Source organism: Erithacus rubecula (assembly GCF_903797595.1).
Source record: "Erithacus rubecula genome assembly, chromosome: 2".
NCBI lineage: Eukaryota > Metazoa > Chordata > Aves > Passeriformes > Muscicapidae > Erithacus > Erithacus rubecula.
The window spans coordinates 49,411,120-49,433,374 of NC_136685.1; the positions used below are offsets into that span (position 1 = coordinate 49,411,120).

The following is a 22,255-nucleotide window of genomic DNA, read 5'->3' on the forward strand; positions in this document are numbered from 1 at the left end:
GGAAAAATGCAAGGAAATACTAATATTTGTGTGAACTACAGCATTAGACATGAAGAAGGGATTGGTTGGCCCCTTCTTGAGAAAGAAAAGTAACTTGATGTATCTGGGCAGGGAGCCTGGAATGTGGATAAGCAGAGACCAGGCTGGCATAAGCATAAGCTATTTTTCTCTTCCCAATTATAGGCTGAAGGTGATCTCTGGTTAGTTTGAGAGCCTTGTCCTGTGTGTTGATATCCCCATAGCCTCAGAGGTTGCTAATCTCAGATTGTAATGTTTATCATTACCCCTTATGGGCACTGTCAGAGCTATGGCTTCCCTTATTTGGGGAGGGCAGGTGCTGCCAAAAATTAAAGTGTTCATGTTTCAGGGCTGGGATCATTGGACATTTTTGACTCTTCAATCACAAGACCAACAAAATCCATGTGAGCTTTTGATCTGACACATTTAAATCTGATATTTCTTAGCATATTAACTCTCCCCTGCAATGTCTTCATGTTCAATGTCATATGTAGTCATAAAAGCTCTGTCATAGAAAATGCATCACTGTCTACAGATTTTTTCCATATTTTTCACTTGGAGATCTTTTTCTTTGTCAAGGGCTTAATATATTCCCTTTCTCAAGCACACAATTCAAGCATTCAATTTGGGAATTAGCTATATATATATATTTGAAATTAGCCATACTGCCATGTTTCTGTGAAACTAATTGGAATTGATTGGATTTTCTTTTCTACATTGAATTAAAAAAAAAAAAAAAAAAGGAGAAAAGAAAGAAAAAAAAAGTACAAGCATATAAAAATGTTTTTAAGGCTACTTATACACTCAGCAGCTGAAAAATGCTGAAGCTAAAACTGTTAATTCAGCTTGAATTCAACAATTTTATTAGACTTATAACACATTTTGTAATTAAAAGATCACCTATTTTGTTACTTTTGATACTAGGATGCTGGTGACATCCACAAGAAAAAATAGTAACTAGACTTAAAAATCAAGTAGATTTATGGCAATTGTGGAAGCTAAAATTTTTCCATAAATTAAAAGAGATTTTCTTGGACTTTCTTGCAAATACCAAAAAGTCACAAGCTCAAAATGAAGTGTTATAAGCATTGGAAAAAAAATATAACACCCCAACCTAATTTTCACTAACCTAGATTTTGGAAATTGCTGAAACATTTTTGCATGTCTTTGAATGAAAATTCAGCCTGAGGCAAAAAGATGAACATGGGAAATCTCATCCTAAGTGACTGGAGTGTGATAAATTTATAACTAATCTAAAATAGAAGCTTATAAAGAAAAACTTTAAGGTAATTTAACAATGTATTCCAAACCTAATATTGCTATCTACTTCACAGAAAAATAAAAAGAAGAACCATTTCATATATGTGGGAGGATTTTCCTAATTTCAATCATCACCACAGATTTTATTTGAATCAAATTGAAGACATAGTGAAGGAGGATGTGATTTAGTCAATCTTCGATAAAGTTCTCCAACAAAGACATTCCACACTCCAAAACTAAATGTGGAAAAGAAGAGTAGGACACTACTTCTGTACCTAAGAGAAGCAAAAATAGTTTCCAGCAGAGTAAGTCTTAAGTCTGCTGCTTAGTACCAAGCCAGGTGATGAGTGCAGTGAGCATGAAGCAGAGATTGCTCGCCCCAGCTAAGGGACTAAGTGCTTGTCTGCAGAGCAGCACTCCCAGGAAAGTTAAGATAAATGAACTAATACAGTGAAGTTAGAGTGCATTAGTCAGAGAGCATTAAATCTGTGTAGATGCTTTCATTTGGAAGTAAAGCAACTTAAGATGTTTACAACTGAATTCTTCTTGAAGGACCACTGAAAAAGAAAAGGGTTGGTCTGGAGAGGGGCATAGACTCCCAGACCCAAACCAATAATTAAGGAATCTATGGCTGTGTTTCCATCTGTACCATGTTTCCCAGCATAAAGTGAATGCAGGCATAGTTGTAGCTGTTCCTTGAGGAATCAGGCTAGACAGACTTGTGTGGGTATGATATATGCATTTTAATTTATTAACTTGGTGAAATTATGTGGGTTTCTAGCATACTAGGATTTTTATGGTCTACCTCCATTTATCTGTTTAGCTGTCTCAAATACTTTGTATTCCAGCTGCAGCAAATGAACCATCATTATATGTTTTCTTCCATGCCTCACTCCAACAGCAATGTATTAGTGAAGTGACTCTGGGAAAACTCACACAGTAAATCAACCTTTTCCCATTCCTTCTCAATATTTGTTTTAATTAGAGCTATTTCCCAGAAATGCAGGACAATTAATTTCACTGACAAGATCAGTTTTCCATAAAATCAGAAATTGTCATGGACTTCCATTAGACAGAACTTCTGTACTTACTTTTATCTCACTATTTTTTATTATCATTCTTACTTTTTGCCAAAACAAGGTGTAACTAACTCTTATGTTATAGGGATAACAATTATATCACCTATTTCTTAAACAGCTTCAACAGCAACTCAGAGTCCTGCAAAATCTATCTAGAACAAAATAGCTAGGAGAGTGGTGTGCACAAAAATAATCAATCTCTTGTGCTTCTGCTGGCTGATCAAGCCCCTGGTCATGCAGTCCAGGTGTCACTGCACTTCTGAAATTACTAATGCCTCAAATATCAAATTGGAAAGACCTTACTTTGTAGTGAATTTGTGTTTATGTGTACATGTTATCATGAAGTAATTTAATTTAAGGGCTCTTAAGCATGACCAATGGCCTTGTGAAATGATTTCTCAGATTATTTCTTTTTGCAAGGTTTAAATTTGCTATAATAATTGAAATAGACATTATTGCTTATAACAGTACATAATAGTTTATCAAAATATTTAATTAAAAGCAAATTTTAGGGCACCAGTTTACCTGGCTCTCAGTACTGTTTGAATCTTTTAATTTCAGTCACTTCCATCTGGGATTTTTATTCATTATAACTGTTCCTCATATTTCAGTTCAATCTTTCAAAAATGAGGCTTAGAGATTGAACTCCCTTGTAAACTGTGGGACTTGTACTCAGAGGATTTTACTGTACAAAAAAATATCATTAAATTACTTTTAAAACTCCAGTGTTCCCACATGTTGGGCAGAAGACAGAAATGATTTTTCTATCTCCTGCTATTACAAATATTAATTTTACTTCTGGATTTTTCATATTAATAAAAGACTGTTTGTACATATTTCCTGAAGGTACTTTAGAAGGTAGCAGTAAAATTCTCTACGGATTCATGCCTTTACCACACTGTAGACAGAGGCCAGATAGAATGTTTCCTGGTAATTGTTCCTCCTATGTACAAGTCACATTGTTGAGATTAAACTTAAAAAATAGAAGAAGACATTGTTTAGTGTTTTAGTGCTTCAGCTACTAATTGTGTAACTAGAGACTGCATTATCAGGCACATGAATAATGGGGCTTAACTAATAACACCTGAACACCTTTTTTCTAGCATCTTATAATTTCTTTGTAATAATTTCTGCAGTGCTAATATTGTTCTGTGTAAAGAAATGCACTTTTGTATAGATGAAATGGTACACAAGAGGCTGTTTTGGTGAAGATTGCAACATCATTTGTGTTTTTGGATTACTTTGCTTGAAAAGACCTTAGCTGGGATCCTTGCTAATGGATCTGAGTTCATTACTGCCTGGCTTGCCCACTAGTACCCTAAAAAATTCATTTTGATAAAACATGATTTATTAAGTAATTGGGAAACAGTTCTAGGCAGTCCAGATAACCCTGATTAGCACAGAAGTAGAGGTGAAAAATACTATAAAAACATTTTACAGAGGTGTAAAATGCTGTAAAACCACACTAAGAATACATATAGAAATGAATATAATTGCATGAGGAAGGGTGCATGTGTATACACAATATTTTAATAAGCCTCCTTGCTTCCTCCTGCCACTATCAAGCTGAGCACTGGTGTGTTAGAGGGATGCTCATCAAGTTTTATGTGGCCTGGACTTTACAGAGGAGCTCTGTTAGGCAAAAACCCCTTCAGATATCCCAGGAAACATCTTTGTTTATGTGATCTCTGGAAACCAGTCCAAACCAGTTCCTCTGTGGATTTTTGGAAAGTGCCAGTTATAGGAGATTAAACAGTCTGAAAAAGAGCAGGTTCTTTAAATGGAAGTTTTTCTTATCTCTGATGCACACCTGGCTCACTCTTAACCATGACTTCCTAACTTGGATGGCACCCACTGGCCTATAAATTTGCTTTTTTGCTTGCCCAACATACTTCATGCATTTTGAACCAGAGGAAGTTCATCAGCACTCAACTTCCTTGCACCTTTGCTAGAAGAAAAGATTTCTGGAAAAGTTTGGGCAGGAGAATCTTATTATGAATGTGCATTTTCAATCCAGCTAACACAAGCATAAAATTACAATTTTTTTGTTAATGCTAAGGTATACATGAATTTTTGATCATTTGCAGTCTGTGCCAACTGATCTTTGAAAGCTTCTATGATACAACAGCAGCAGTTAACCAAGTTAGCAATGGCACTGTATGTTACACAAATATATGTGGGGAAACAGACAAAAAACCCAATTACCCTTTGCTGGTGTTCGTTTTTCAGGTCTCTCTGTTTTCTCTTTATGAATTTCTGAAAAAAAAAGCAACACATATTTATTAATATTAAAATAATTTTTACACTCAAAAATTAGATGAATTCTCATACTATAAAAAATTTAAATTACAAAGTGCTTAAAACATTATGGCTGCACCATGCTTAGTCACCTACATAGTCAGAATTATATAAAATATAGTTCAATTTTATATATATACACAGACAATGTATATCGAGAAAAATTGCAATATTAACTGTCTTGAATAACTATTCTGTTTTTAATTGTGCCATGCAGCTACTTTTAAAGGCAAGAATAGGTTTTACTTATCTGTAATAGATATACAGTAACATTTGTTGGTCATGATTCAGAAAAACATTATTTACTAAGCATTTTTTGTATTTATCTTGAGTTGTTTACTAAGATTAGTATTTTATGTTTTCCAAATTTTAGAAGGAAAAAAGTTGTTATTTTTGCTATATTTTCTAAAATTGTTAAAACTCACATACTGAATTGGTATCTCCAACACACAATAAAAGGTAGACTCAATGCTCTGTACAAACTACAGAGATAAAAAGTTCCCCAGTTAGGGACTGTTGTCTTGGATAATTACTCATTTTGATCATGCTGTACACCAAAAACTGAGAACTGGTTTCTTAGAGGAGGAAGGGATACAGTATTTATCTGCCCTTGTTATTCCATTCCATTTGAACAAAAATTTTCAGCTGTAATATTCATATTAAATTACTGCTATATACTTCTGTATAAATCTTTTTTTCTACTGTCCTGTCTGCTGTGTTAAAAACAGGATGATATTAAAAAAAAAAAAAAAAAGGTAAAATTTTGAATTTTTGAAAAGGAAAACAGGAATTAAATCGAATGTGCATAGCCTTGTTTGCACACCTGTGGAAATTTAAAGGGCATTTATTATAGCTGTGAAATAAAGTGATTAAGACTATACAGAGTGCCTGGTTTATCATATTGTGCACATATTTCCTGCAGTAGGAAATCACTCTAAAATACTGTATGAAATTATTTTTGACAAAAGCAAATGCAAATCTCACTAGACTCTGTGGGAGATGCCTTCTTGCATTTCAGTGTTACCTGTGGTCTGCAGGATCTAAATAACAAGGACACTGACCTCAAAATTAATCCAACAGAGAAAAAGTTATGCATTTTGCATGTCAAGTCTAAGAAACTGCACTAATGCCTATTGAAGACAACCTTAGTTATTTTCTCAGAATACACATTGCCAAAGAAATCCAGCAGGAAATGGAAATTTCCCTGCCCAGATATTTTACATAGGTCCTTGAAAATAATCCAGAATGGTTTTATTGTACAGTATTTAGTACCTGAAATAATTATTGTGTGTGGTTTGCAAAAATAGCAAGTCTATGGCATCAGGCTATGTTGTCTTCAGATAGAGAGAATATTATTTCACTGAGATGAAGAGTAACAGAGGGTAAAATGCATCACTGTTAGCCCCTAATGTACGGAAACATTACTAAGCTAATTATATGATGTCATTAGACTAAAAAGTGTTTTTATACAGTTTTCATCTTGCTCTTTTCAGCCTGGGTGCACAGTTTATTTATTGTTCTATAAACCTCAAAGGGTGAGAATAGGAAGAAATATACTTCACTAATATATTGTATTTCAGCTGAGTCTGGATTATTTTTCTTTCAAATATATGAGGATATTTTATTTCTGCTGACTGAGAGAATTCTGTTGCTGGATTTTCAAACTTTTCCCACTTGTTTTGTTTAAATGACTACATGGTCTAGTTTAGGTAGCAAAAGTGGTAGGAACGGTGCAAGACAGGAACAGATGGAAGATTGCTCCCTAATTCTGGGCACATTTGAGCAGCTTTCCCTGCCAGTGCTCCAGACTGCCTCCAAACACTGACTCAGGGGACTTAAAGAAAGGTGAGTCACTTCCTCTGCATTGCAACATACAGTGGAGACATATCTCACCCAATTCAAGAGGTCACCCTACATACAGAGATGAATATGAATAAATCATATTCTTCAGGCAGAGTCACACAGACACACATTCCTTGCTTGCTTTAAAATGCCTCAGCTCTGCTGCATTTCTACCATATATTATGTGTCTCACTATAGAAAACAGGCCTATCTCTCTTGAAAAAAAATAAGCATAAAATAAGTATAAATATTTGTTATTAAAAAAAACCCCGAAAAATGTTTTAAAATTACTTTTGATTTAGGGAATTTACTGCTAGTTTGACTGCAAAATATGTATGGAGCAATGACTCTAGAGCTGGTTATTTAAATCAGGCTCACACTGTATCAGCAGTGAAGCTTGCTCCAAACAAATATTTCAGTAAGGTGCACCAAAAGATACCTTTTTAGACAGCCACACTGAGAATCTCATCTAATTTTCTGCTCCAATTTGGATACCACAAATCAGAAAGAAACCTACACAAATTCCTAGAAGTGAAGTACATCTTCTTAACACACAAATGTGCCCATATTTGCTTTTATATACTGTAAATTGTCCTACTTTTAAGGTCTCCACAAAATTCCCATTACATTCTGAACCATCATAAAAAATTTCAGCCTGGATCATATCAATTCTGATGCATTACTCCCCAAATTTTCCCAGTACAAATAAATCTAAGTCTCAACATATGCTAAACTGGATCAATTTACAAAACAGAAAAGAGTAACTATTTGCTAACTTTAAAGTATAAAATCAAGAAGCATATTAGATTATTAAAGATTTCTTGTTGTTGTTTTATAAGCGTTCTGATACTCTCTGCTTCATCTTTTATGACAAATAGCTTTAATTTTCTAGTAATCACATCATATCTTATTGCTGAGTTGACAAAGTGGTTGTAATATCATAGAAGACTTACATGGCCAGTTTAAAGCATGCAATTTATCTCTATCAATGTGACACATTGTTAATAAATCCTAAATATTACGAATGCATGTTTAGAAAAATGACAGAATCAAGCAGCCGCAAGGATAATCTTTGTCACCACAGCAACCATCCAGATTCTTTATGAGAGGACAGAAAAGTTTATTAAATTATTGTAAGGGATATATATTTTAAAAGCTGTATTTCATTGTTTGTTTTCTTAAATTATTAGGCAGACATGAAAAATTATCTTTCCCCTTTTGTTGCTTGGGTTTTGAATAGATAAATATTTCTTTAAATATGGGTACTGCTTGATGCTAATTTCGTTAGACTTCAGGTCTTTGCAGATATATAGAACATGCAGGGTGATTATTTTAAATAACTCCAAGAAGGAAAGCTAGGAGTCTTCTAACTGACCATGTCAAGATGCTGAAAGGAGACAAACTCAACTGTATTGCTGTCAGGCTGATTTATCTGTGTCATGTTGACCCAAAACAGACCTTAACCGTGAGCTGAGGATCAGTATTGCAGGCAGCTTTACTGGAAATCCCTGCTGAACAAGAGAGTCTGGGCAGCAGCTTCCCCACCCCACACCCAGCTAATTTTCATTAACAGCAGTTGAGAGTGTCTAATGAAAGCACAGCACTGGCTCTGCACTCCAGCTCCAGGAAGATCAGGATGGGAGAAAAATAATTTCAGTTCTTTGAATCTGTGTAAATTAATGGGTCAGCACTGTGCAGGTTTACATCTGTGTGAATGAAGAGCACAGCCCTTCATGCTAGGACATGAGGAGATTCTCCTGGTTCCTGATTCCTTTATTTGTCTGCCTTTGTGTTTCTGATTTTGTTATATCCTTTTTTACAACATAGTAAAATGGATAGCATTATTCGCAGCTATTTTAATTTTATTGTGTTAAAATAGCATCAATGTCCCCTAGCCTACATGAATTACTTTAGGTATCACATGGAGCTATAACACAATATAAATATCTCATCTCTGTAACACAGGAGTTCAAATTTTGAGAGACACATTTCTTTTCTTACTGGGAAAGCACAGCCTTGCATCTTGTTTCATTAGAGGATAAAATGGTGAGTAGTGTTCTGACATTTTCAAAACAGCACCTACACCTCACCCTCCACTGAGTTTCCATCTTACAAAAATATACTTTTAAAAAAATCCCAAAAACCATAACAGAAATGGCAATGATACAAGAGACAAAGTGAGAAAAAAATTGAAAAAGGTTCTCCATTACCTAAGATGACCCAGAAAGTCAGCAAAAGAACTGGAGTTTTACCTCTGAACCATGCTTAAAGCCATCCTGTTACCACTTAAATACTGCAACGAATAAAGAATTTATTTCAATATATCTAGTGTTTTAAAGGTATAATTAAGCAGATGGAATTTTCTATGAAATGACAATAGATTTTTTTTCCTAATAAATTTTACCATCTGGTTATCTTTTTCATAATCTGTTACAGGTAATAATACTGTGATATACACCTTCAGTGCTTTGACATTCTCTCTCATGAATATCTAAGTGTGAAAAGGAAAATGAGTCCAACTCAGAGTCTGGTGAGCCAGAGGTTAATAATTTTTGAGCAGTTAAAATCCTTACACCTATTGCCAGCAATTTAGTGGGGCTATGTCCTTGCTAGTTTATCAGGACTAATTGGTAACAGGCAGCTGATTATCCTGAAGAGTTGGTGGAAACATATTGAGGGCAAGGCCAGAATGAGTGGTGTTAAGAGCTTTAGAAGATGAGAGAGATGTCATTTCAAATGTGTTTTTAGATGATGTCTGTGTGAAGAGTTGTAGTCAACTCTCTTGCTGTTGGTATCCTCAGGAGAAATTTGCAATTGTGCAGCTGAGGTCTATTTTTAATCTAGATAGCACCAGCTGGTGAGGTGACAGCTATCCTTGCGGGGCTAGGAGGAGAAGAAAGGAAGCTGTGCATTAGAGCAACTTCTATCTCACTGCTAATACATCAAGTAGCTGTACTTTACAGGCAAAAAAACAACACAGCAAGACCAAAAAAACCACCTTGCAACAGGAAAAAAAGCTCAGGGACAAATAATGAAAGGGAAGAAATTATTTAATTGGGGAATTAAATTAGTGTATTGTGCCCATATCCAGGAACCAAAGACAGTGGAATAGGCAGCCTTAAATACCAGCATTCAGTGTTGGAAAGACTCAGTGACATGTATGACTTATTCAGGTGACTTCCCTATCAGCTTGCCAGCAGCACAGTCTTATCCCCAGTGTTTTCTTAGATCTCACCCTGTTCTGGGGATTCAGAGCAACTTCAGCTTCCTGGAATCTTGTATCGCAAAAGCTTCCTTGAAAATGCAACAGGGAACAAATTGCTCCTATCAATGAAAATGCTGAACAGTTTGTGTGCTCATCCACGACATGAGGAACCAGAAAATAGTTCCTGTTAAATATGATTTCAGAAATTTTTATCTACCTCTTTGGAAATAACAGCCACAAGTTAGAGTGAGAATAAAAGAGAAAGGAAAGGAAAGGAAAGGAAAGGAAAGGAAAGGAAAGGAAAGGAAAGGAAAGGAAAGGAAAGGAAAGGAAAGGAAAGGAAAGGAAAGGAAAGGAAAGGAAAGGAAAGGAAAGGAAAGGAAAGGAAAGGAAAGGAAAGGAAAGGAAAGGAAAGGAAAGGAAAGGAAAGGAAAGGAAAGGAAAGGAAAGGAAAGGAAAGGAAAGGAAAGGAAAGGAAAGGAAAGGAAAGGAAAGGAAAGGAAAGGAAAGGAAAGGAAAGGAAAGGAAAGGAAAGGAAAGGAAAGGTTATGCACCATGTCAAGTTCCATTTGCTATTATTATTATTATTATTATTATTATTATTATTATTATTATTATTATTATTTTGAGTTTTGTTTTTTCCCTGGTAAGGTTTTCATTTGAAACAGAAAAGCAATATCTTATCTAAAAGGGTTTTACAGGGAGGGAGGTACTTGCAATTATCTTTGACTAATTGTCCTGTAAGCAGCACTGGCACCCTTAAGGGAGACCACATGCAGATTTTTATGTTGGAATTTTAATGGCTAGGCTTTTAGAAGAAGTGAAAGGGGAAGATATTAAATTTTTTCAATCCTTAACATTCTACCATAAAGTTTTATTCTTAATATATATAAAGATGCTAACACTGTATTTTTAATTACTAGACAGCAGTTCTGTGCCTTGGTTCTAAAATCTAAAATGAAAGCTACTTGCACTTTGTTTAAAATCAAAAACCAAAAGACAGACAACCTCTTTAATCAAACAAAGCAGAGATAGAGCCACATGATCAAAACCAGATATTTATTTCCTTCAGTGGAACATGAAATTGTCTTGACAATCTTCTCCTTAAGGATGCCAGTCTTCAAGGGTGTTACTGGCGCAGTGTTAAATATTTTTCTTTGCCAATTTTATCAGTCTGCATTAAATTGAGTGTCATTTTTTAAAGAAAAAAATGCAGGCAAGGCTTGTAGACCTCTTAGAACGAAATTACATACACAACTATTCCTAAAATCTCTAATCTTGATTAGCATCAAAGAAATATTTTTCCGTACTTACCTATTTAATTTTTTTTTTTTTGCTTTTGTTGTTTGTTTTTGAGAGATGTTAAAAATACAATAAAAAGAAATCATAGACTCAGTTACCCTACCAAGATTTCAAAAACATGAACTCTGCAGATTCTACCGTACTGTATTAATCCATAAATAATTCTTCCTTCACAAATTTAATGACTTTCGGATCCAATCAATATGATTTTGGGGGTTTGGCCTGCAGAAAATAGAAGCTTCTGTGGGTCAGGAGCGTGGGCTCCATTTGCTACATCCTCTCCTTGGCACAGCAGTAGCTGTGAAGGGATCTGAGTTCACTCAGAAATATGCAAGAACCCCAGTTTTGATGGTGTGGGTGTAATCGAGTTTTGGAAAAGTTGTTCATTTTCCAGATGAGGCAAGGCAGACTCCAGCCTGTGGGGATCTGCTTAATGCTCTCTCCTCTGAGTGAGAACCTCCCCAGAGCTCCATTACAGGGGCACAAATTAAGATTTCTACAAAGAATAGAAATGTTTGAGCTTAAGGTTTTCCCCAGTTTAAGAGGATAACTTCAACAGCTGCAAAGCTCTCTTCTACACTCCTGTCCAGGGTCCCTGCTAGCCTTGTGGCCCAAAGTTCTCACTTTCTCTTTTAAAATATACTTGGTAAAATTGGATTGAAAAGTTACAGCTTAAGTTGAAAACAAATCACTATTCTGCAAAAGGTAAAAGAATTGTAATTGAACATCCATGTGGTATATTGGCATTTTTTATCTGCATAATACGAAAAATATTTTCTTTCTTATATGAAATCCTATTTTATAGTGTATATGCTATTGATGTATCGATCAATGTAAGTAAAACCAGATGAAATTGTTAAAAGAACATTAATAACAGAAATTGATGCCACAAAAATGAAAAATGAAAAAAAATACGTATCTGGAAAAGCAGTTTAAAATCAGAGAATTGAAGCAATCAATGATTTCCATCTTTTAACACAGGGTGTACTTTACACAAAGATATGCAAAATGCTTTAGAGTAAAATGTAGCCTAGGGAGAAAGCAAAAGCCTTTCAGTGAGATCTTTAATAGCAAGTCATATCCAGAGAAGTGAACATTACCATACAGCAACATAAAAGAAACTGAATTCAGGAGGCATTATTGGAACAAATGGGTATATACTTTAGGGATGAATGAAGCTGCATAATTATTTTTTTAAGACACATATATGTCAACTGCACTGTAAGACAGTTTTCAGGTTTCATTTATGGTATTCTGAATTTATTTTCTCTAATTCATTTCCAGACTGTAGCCTTAGGTTCACAAGAAGTTGTAGATGGATTACAGCCGTGCAAACACCATGTCCTTTCACTGGGGAAAATGCTTGGTGTATGGAGAGCTCCCTTGGGAAATTATAACTATAGTTTTAACAATTCTGATATATTTCCTGAGGCATTTGCACTGGTCACTCTAGGGCAGCAACAAGGACTTCTGTCACATCCACTGTGTCAGCTGGACTTCTGGGCTAATCATATACTCTTTGGTATTTTAATAGTTTAAAACAGTCTGGCACACATGATAAATTGTTCGTCTAATAACTTAAATATTTTTCAGTATGTTTACCCTACCCTGCTTGGACACTGAGAATTTAGACTTGTACTGGTTATCATATGAAAGCTACTTTTAAATCCAAATTAGAAAATCCCTGCCTTCTCTAAGCAGATTCTCCCCTGTCCCAGGCAAATTTGTTGTATATGTTCACTTGATCAGTACACCAAAAGACAATGAAGGAAATGGTCTGGTATGAGAATCTTTCTTTTTGGGAGCACTTTTTTTGTTATCACAGATCAATACCCAGGTCTAAACAAGCCAATAGATTGTGCTGAATAAATTGTGACTGGCCTAACCTTGGGGAGGAGAAGGGGTTAATAGGAGTGGGTGCTGGCATCAGGTCAGGGGGAGCTGCACCTTGGCCAGAGCTGCCCAGGGTGAGTCAGTGTAACTGACCATTCCCTCAGAGGCTGACACGTCTTTTAAGAGCATGATGTGTCTTCAGCATATTAATAACCAGCCTAACACTCTGACAATGATACTCTCTCTCATTTGAACTGCAGACAGATGGATAAGGTGCTTTGCCAAAAAAGTTATTTGTCTTTTACAAAATTTCTTGTGACCTTTTAACAGAAATTTCTAGTCTGTGCTGGCTTTTTGTTGTAATCTATGAATTTTTAAGTTATGTTTTCCTATGAAAAAAATCAAAAACCCATTTTTCTATCTCATATATAGACTAACTCAAAGAAAAATTAGAGAACTATCTCTAGCTGAATTAAATGTTTTTTTTGATGTTTGGCAAAAATAATCTGAGGCAATAATAAAATTTTCCAGTAACACAGAAATGGATAACTGTTGTAATTGTGCTTCATTTACTTCTTTGCTTTTAAATTGAATAGTATTTATTGAAATTAAAATTATTTTCATTTTAATAAAGACCTTTTTAGGCATGGTTGTTAATGTTGAAGTGTTTGCACTTCTTTACTATTTACTGATCTTTGTTTCCAATTTTGTGTTTTCTCAGCTCTTTTCAAACTTGCAACTGAGGCCAGTAGTGTCTACAAAAGAAAAACAAAACAAGAAAAAAACAAAAAAAACCCCACCCCACACTTTCTTTTTTATAGCAATAATTTCTAGTAAAAACATACAGGCATACAGCTGTCAAATAATATATTGTGTCTCTAAAGGTGAAACTAACCCTGAAAAAATGAACAAGATTATCATTTGTAACTATTATAGAAAAAAATGAAACTAAAAGCAAATTAAGCCTGAAAGAAAGAACTAAACTTCTCTGTCTTTTGTGAAAATGTCCTATAGTTTTTCTATGTTGAGAATATGCATTGTTAAAGACTGCAAAGCCCCTCCAGAATAATCTTTCACTATGTCCACTGAAGAATATACTGCTTTACCAGACAATATTAAATGTTCATTCTTTTCCAATTATCGAAGATAAATATTAGTGATAAGACTTGGACTGGCAAAAATAATTGCAATAAAAAAAAAAGGTGTGTGAGAGATATTTTCATATCTTCTAAAGGATTCTGAAACTGATATTAATCCCATTTCCCATGGAAGCCCATTGTCATTACCTGTACTTCTATTATCTTTGCTTTTAATTTACATCTCTAGGAAAGTGATCTTTGCTTTCAAAGTCTATGATTAGGCTTTTCTTCTTTCATGGCTAGACAATGTCCTTGCCACTCCCCTTGAATTTTTTTTCCGATATGCTATTGTATTGTGATACCAGCAATCTTATCTTTTTGTACATTCCATTATAGAGTAAGTTTTGTGCAAACATTTTAGCATTCATAAAAGCTACTGGTCAGCAAAGCAAAAGAGTGAAGGCTTGCCGATTCACTAAAAATAGACATGGAGATTTTTCAAATATTATTTTATTTTCAAATATTCATTTTATTCATGAATACTACAGTAATGGTAAGTTGGATCTAATGCAAATACTTAAATATAAGGCACAGCAACCATGGTGCACATTTCCAGAATGAAATTTGAGAGAAGTTTACAGTAAAAATGTGAAAAATGCCAATCTGTTCATATTCTGGAGACAGCAGTAGTGTACTTCACAATCTCACTGGGTTTTTTCTTGTTTGGAATGTTCAAATGCCAGTGTCATCTAAAGAAGGATGCTTCATAAAGCTATAGATAAAATTGCTGCTCAGAGCTGAAGGGATTTTGATAAAGAAATGGTAGGGAAAACTCCATAGCCCAAAAAATTGGTTCTAATATAATGGATCAAATTAACATTTTGACACCCAAAAATCTCTAGATCTATTTGTATAGATGGCCCTCTTTTCGGGTCCAGCCCTAACAGCAGCAACACGGAAAAAATCACCAATTTAGTGTCTTGTCTTCTTTTGTTTTGTTTTAGAAAGCTTTTGTTCTGGAAATCTTATTTATGGACAATGTAAATGACAGCACCAATTAGTTAGGAGACGCTGCTTGGAGAGATCTGCACCTTGTGCTCAGGGGAGGAGATTGTGATGCCTGTGAGTGCTGCCTGCAGGAGCTCACCTGAGCCCGCAGCTCCCCTCCAGGGCTCTGCCTCCTGCTCTCACCAGCTTTAGAGCTGGGAGAGAATTGCTAGTGCTGCTCTCCAGACCACACCACACCACAGAGCTCTCAGAAAACTTCTGCCTGTATCCCCTGTTTATTACATGATGTTTATGAAGTTTTAAGGGGAGTCTGCAGAGAGGCAGGAGCACCTCTGAGGCACACTGCTTCGCACTGGCACTTCCAAGGCACTCGTGGCTTCAGGCCACAGATGTTGTATTTCTGTGGCCCTGTAAAAGAGGTGACAAAATAAAGTATAAACGAGGCCAGATCCTGTCTGCCAGGATGAAATGGAGACCTCCAGTCCCCTGGGGATGGTAAGTTACTTGAGGATGTTGCTATGTGAAAGCTCATGGCATTACTTGTGACAGAAAGGGGTGCTATCTTCAGCAGGCCCAGCCAGGAGAAAGCTTTTTGCAGGGAGACAAGGATAAGAATGCTTATAGTCTAAAAGACAGAGGGAGAATCTTGAGCACACATCCAGCAAATGGCAAAGCCACTCAAAGTTCATTTAACTGTTCAGGCAGGTGAAGTATATTTGAATTTGGGCCTTTTCACATCTATGTGGCTGCATTATCCTCTAAGATACCAGATCTAGAGAAATCACCTGCCCCTTGTCCATTTCCTTTATACCAAAGATAGAAGACCCTCTCAGGATTCATGTCCAGAGCCAGGCAGTGAGCTTTGAATAGTGAGGAAAACATTCCCAGCCAGCAGTTAGATACTCAGCTCCTTGGACGGGGCAGTTTTAGGTTCAAACAACCATATTATCACTTCCAACTGCTTACAATTTAAGCAGCCTTCAGCTTGTTTAGACAACTTCTCCAAATTCTGTTTCTACAGCTTTGCATGCCAATGCAATGGGTAAGGCCTGTGTCACTGATTTGCAGAGAAGAAAGGATTGCAATGCTGATTGCATTGGTGGTGCTGTCCATGGTGTTTTTATGGATTATGCCTCCCTAGCCATGAAGTAGCAGCACTTTCAGCCTGGGCCCTACACTGGCCCATGATTCCACCCATGTACATCCTTGCCAGCAATGTGCTACAGCTTCAGACTCTGTGCACCTTCTGCAAAATTAAAAATGCACCTATCTCTGTGGGAAAAGAGGCAGGGTGATGCTGAAGGTTTTACGGTTCTTACAGATGAAGTAAAGAGATGGAATCTTTTCCTTCACTATCTGCAAGTTTTTCTAACAAATCATCAATAGAAAGATAACTGATTCTGGTCATCAAGCCTATTAATTCCTTGGATTGCAGATTGAGACTGAAAAAATGTTTCATTAAATAGAAGTCTGATCCAGTTCCAATTAACTTCAGAAAAAAACTGGATTGTAATCTCAGAAGCAACTGGGGAGATTGATTCTTCAGTATGGGCATTTTCCTCTTGAGAATTTGATGGATACCAAATTCAGTTCACATGGGGTTGGTTACACATCCTACTGTTCTTGAGCTTTGCTCAATATGGAGAAAAAACACACCCTAGTTTTGAAAAGCTTTACATTCTATCATTAGTAATTCTAGCCTTCTAATATATTTGCATTTTGATTTAGTAGAAGTTGAATATAAGTTTTATGATTTAGCAAAACAATTTCAATATCCATAAAGATTATAATATAAATTCCATTTCCTTCACTTCTCTGCTTTAAAAATTCAATGATAACTAAGTAATTTTTTCAGAAGATTAGGATGGAGTCCTTTCTTTAGGGGTCTGTGTTGGCTTCAGGTAAAATGCTTGACAGTACCTCATCATTATTTCTCACTAAATATACTTTCCATATTATTATTCCTGAACTATATTTCCATCCAGACATACATATAACTTCTTGGCATTAACAGGAGCTTCTCAAGCATGATAAGGATGTAAATAATATTCCTGTAATTCTATTTTTAGATGAAATTTTTTTAGATTTTCTCAGTAACAATGAAATAGTAAAGATTTCTCGCGGAGCAACAAACAGCTCAGTAAATATTATTATTTGTGTTTTGCATTTAATGAGTTTGTTAGATCAAAACTGAAAAAGTTAGTAGACTGCCATGTAACCATTAACAGAATTTACATCACAGATATACAGTTAATTTTTAAAATTATTACAAAATATTTTCCCTCTAATGTTAAGCAATTCACCAACCTTTTTTCAGGGAAGGTTCCACTTCACCTAAACCAAGAGAAAAAAAATAGGTATCAGAGAAAATATTTTTTAAAAAAAACAAAACAAACAAAAAAACTTCTTCATTTTTTTAATGTCAGGTAATTTTTTTCAAAAAACAATTTTCTTCTTTATATGCTAAATGACAAGCATCTATTCTGAGATTTTGGATTTTTCATAAAAAAACTATCTTGCCATAGAGTTTGGGTAGATAAATTCAAGGTGCAGTAGTAACCAAGGAAATATCCAAATCTCTATTAGTGCCTCTGAATATTAACTTGTGGATACAATAAAGAATTTGCTTATCTTTATCCATGTTTCCACATTTTAAGGAAAGGCTCACTGATTATTTTAAAATTCCAAATAAAATATGTATGAAGTTTAGCAAGATTGTAAATCTAGCAATGCTGCCAGTGAAACCCAAGGCAAAAATGGTTTCAGTGTAACTATAAGCACTTGATTGCTGCAATATGTTATTGCACCTTCATGTAGGACACAGAATTTGAAGGAGTGATCCTGAATGACTGACTAGGGTGCAGCCTCAGCTGCACTGACTACAGCACAGGGTGGGCAGGGTGCTCAAAGTACTTAATTTTTATGTTACAGTGCAGTAAGATGCCTCACTGCCTATTCATGCTCCCGGTTGATAATGAAATTCCACTTGTACAAAACACTGCCAGAGTTAAGATTTCCAAATCTAGTGAACATCAGATCTCAAATTTTTGTCTGTCAGGTATTTTATGGCTTTTCCTACTGCCATTAGCACTTAGACTCTTGAGTGTTTGAAAGTTTGTTTGTGCTTTGGGAGCTATGAAAAGAAAAAAATGCACACTTATCACATTTTGTCTAGCTCTCTATTTTTCATTTTTTCTGTTTGTCATCCTTGGAAGAGACTGGCTTTCTGCTAGTTATAAATCATATCTCAGAATAGGATGCCCAATTCACAGACTCACATGAAGCAGCCTGTCTATTAGCATTTGTATGTGGCGCTAATATAAAAAGCTCATGCACATATTTAAAAGGCAAACACTTGGTAAGATCTCAGGTTTCTGAACAAACAGGTAGAAGTCAGTTTCAGGACATGTCGCTTTTTAATTATATTCTGGTGTAGCCAAATGGAATATAAAATAAACTACCATGAAATGAAGATGTCACTCCTACACATATCACTTGTCAGAATGACCAATATGATATGACACAATGATCCACTACTGACTGTGAGCAGTCTCTGCTCATACTGGGAAACTGGGTTTTATTTTTTCATTTTGCTCTGGCTTTTTGTTCTTATTAACAGAAGGAAAATTATTTCCAAAATCAAAATATTAGTAATTTATTTTCATTTATCTGATTATGTCAGATGAATTTGGTGTTGTAATGGTAAAAGTATAATTTCTAGTAAACTGAATTATTTGCAATATGCTGCACAAAATCCTGTCAGTTCAGTTGAAATGTCATATGTTTTTTAGTTTCAATATATTGCCCCGTCATCAACATGTGAAATTTTAAAAAGTTCTAAATTTCTTGAAGTATCTTGTATATTTTCCAGGGTTCTTTAGATTCTTGCTGATTAAAATAAAATTGTTATTTCCATTCTCTGAAGCAATATCCTGATGCATATTTTGGATGTGGCTTTGAAGTCGTATACAAATTAGTGCTCTTTTCTTCAAGATGTACTGATGGTAATATTTAATTCTGACAGCTTTTCTGTAATAGTACATAAAACACGAGATGAAAGCTAACAAAGAGACCAATTTACGGATTGGAATAGCCAGTGGATGCTTTATTAGCAACAATGTTCATTTTTCCTTTTGTTTGACCTTCTTGTCTGAGATGTTAAAAGCTGAGTAAGCCATTTTAATGCATGTAAAACAGCAGTTAGAGCAGTTACAGAAGTCTTTACATTACAAATACCTTCATCACTGTCATCATCATCACTCCATACGATGTCAGACAGTAAAGAAAAAAAGCCATAAATCCAATCAGAAGACTCTTCCAGTGTCTCATGAATGATTCTCAGTGGTTCTGTGCTGAGCTTGTGAACAGATCTTCCTGAGTGCAGAGTTTAAAACAAAAGTGATTTGAAAAAAAGAACCCAAACCAAAATCTCCTTCAGTAATAAAAAGTAATCTTCATTTTATATAGGACTAATTATACTACCTCTTTTAGCAGAAACAATGATTGTGAATGTTAATTTTTATTATTCAATCATTTGAGGACAGCTCTCCTTCCTGTGGAAGACTGGTATAAACTGTATTTTATTGCACCTGCTGTTCACAGAGTAAGTTGTATAATTTAGTCTGATGTACTCCAAGTTCTGGCTCTCCTTCTGAGGCATGGTTGGGCAAAATATAAGTATAGATTTCATTCCAATATTCTTCATTTTAGATAATCTCTTCATTTCAACCTAATTGTTAATCTGACTCAGATCCCCTACCTCTTGATGCCCATCTGGAATTCAGTCCCACTCATCTCATATCTCCCTGCTGAGCTCCTTCCTTCACACAAGTCCTGGCTGAAGAAATTGCTGAGCCTCGGATTAGCTACACACACAGGTCATGTCATTGTCATGGACCACATGTACAGGATGGAAAGAAGAGCACTGTCCATACTCAAGCCAAAATTCTCCTGAGCTCCAAATAAGCAGGGATGCAAATCCAGACAGTGGCACAGAGACACTATGTGCTTTCACACACATACTCCTGTGATTCTGGTCCTTCTCTAACAACTTTCCTATGATTTCTTACATGTACACTTGTGCACATGTGCATATTTAACTTGTTCTGGTCTTACTGCCCCCATAGGCAAGCAAATTGAGAAACAAGGAAGCTCTGGAGTTTCTTGTTCTTCATCTTTCTGGAACCTCTGATGGAAGTGAGACTTCTGCTCCCTGCTATATCCACCCCCAGGCTGCAGAGCCATCAGTGGGTAATACCAGTAATACCTTAAAGGTTTTTCCAATTGGAATTTCACCAGATTTCTCTGTACCTGACACACCACTTCAGAGGGACTTTCCAGCCTCTGACAGACTTTTTCTTCTAACCATTCTGTGCAGCAGTTTTCTATTTTCTTGAACTTTGTACCAAACATTGCTTAGGAAGAGGGACAACTCTCATTCAGTCTATGTTATTGCCCACTGTACTTGAAACTGCAGACTGAGTCCTCGCCTGGTCTGTGCTAAGATTTCCACAAATATAAACAACTAACTGAAGGTAGACTACAAATGTGATTTAAACTCTTGGACTAGTCTTGCTCCTAGGAGTTTTGATAGAAATACATACACTGAATTTAACAGAATCAAGGTGGGAACCATACTCTGTTTCACATTGCCTTTTTGTAGGTAAATATTTTAGTAGGAAGCTAAAGACAAATCAGAATTACTTCTGATTGCAGTGTTCTGACTCACAAGCCAAATATTAGCATTAATCAGAAGCAGTCTCACATGGACTTGCAGGCTAAAAATCATGCATGGTGCAGGCTTAAAAGAACTTTTTCAGTGACAGCAACTGTGTGAACAGTTATTTTCTATTAAGTGTTGTAATGAAACTTAGATGTAGCTTTATTTGAAATATAAATGCATCACTAAATTGTGCATTTTATTTCTAATTAATTATTCTGAAACACAAGAGACCAGGCTGACTTTCTACTGGTTTGCACCTGCTTGTGCAATGCAGACCAAAGAAATATTAATTAGTAATTAGTATTTCGTGAATATTTTATTATATATGTATATGTTGCTGAGCAATCAGACACATCAAATAAATTAAAGGTGTGACATGATGCAATGACATAATTGCAAAAAAATTTAATTTAGAGTACTACTGTGCACACTATTTTATTCAGAAGGATTGAGTACCAAACCAGCTAATATTTACTTTGTTTAGCATGACAATTATTTGTTTGCATTGTCTTCATGCATTGAGATATAGAGATTTAATTTTTTCAAGCGATTTGTCACAAATTTTCTTCTCAAGCATTAATCAAGAAAAGGAGTACCTACATTTGGGCTCTTCAAAATCAAATCTGTGACCTGATCCCTGATGCCATTTGTACTTTATGCTAATCTAGAGGTGCTAAGGAGTCAAAGTGAAATAACAGAATGGACATGGCCAGAGGTGACTTAGCATAATCAAGATTTTGATTCACAAGCAGGGATGGTTTAACTTTGGACAGCTGCCTTGATTTTCAGCGTGGCCATCCACTCTCCTTTTACCCACTGGCTCCTTATGGAGGGCTCAGTTGCTTTTACAGCCACAGGTTTTTCCAGCTGCAGGGACTATAACTGTAAACTAAACAAGAACTGGTATCAATTTACTTTAATAAAGTGGTCTATCAACTAGCAGTTCGAGAACTGCTTCTGTTTCACAGGTAGCAGAGCTGTCCCCCCTGGGCAGGCAAGGGAAATGCTCAGAGAAGTGCAAGATCAAGAGCAGAGGAAATTATTCCAACCACCCCAAGGCAAGCCATCTTTGCTGATGAATCACTCTTCAACATCATATCCTGCTTTTAATTCATAACATCTTCATACCACACTATGTAAAGGGATTAGAAATTGTAAGTGTCCAGAGGCAAAATTGTCCAGTCATGCCTTTGCTAACAGGTCCAAGCTGCAAATCCTGTTTAACATAGAAAGTTTAGAAAAAAGAGTTTGGAGCTGTGTAGAGGAGGACACTTTATACATATTTGCAAATGAAATTTTGTATTTAAACAGATACTGTGAGCTTACTTGATATCTGATGCAAATGGCACATACCCTGAAAATTATTTCCTCATGCAGAGATGTTCTGTTTAACTCGTGTTGTATTTCCACTAGTTTTTAACAGTAGTGTTAATGGTAATGATGTCTTCTAGAATTCTTAAGAACACCACACCAAGTAATGTTGAAGTGAAAATTACAACTGATCAAATCCATGCTTTTAGTTCTCCGAGCAACTTCAACAATACCAGGTACTATGTGGTCCCTAGTAGAATGAAATACACTAAAAAAAAAAGGAAAATTAAATAAAACA

General features: G+C 35.6%; 1 protein-coding gene across 1 annotated transcript in view; it reads right to left on the reverse strand.

The window, feature by feature from the left end:
- TRDN (triadin) overlaps window positions 1–22,255 on the reverse strand; it is a 213,068-nt gene that overhangs the window by 152,330 nt on the left and 38,483 nt on the right. Inside the window, exons 4-6 of the mRNA XM_079298923.1 lie at window positions 19,161–19,298; window positions 17,232–17,258; window positions 4,563–4,613 (exon numbers count right to left, since the gene is read on the reverse strand). Coding sequence (XP_079155049.1) covers window positions 4,563–4,613; window positions 17,232–17,258; window positions 19,161–19,298 — 216 coding nt within the window. The remainder of the gene's footprint in view (window positions 1–4,562; window positions 4,614–17,231; window positions 17,259–19,160; window positions 19,299–22,255) is intronic.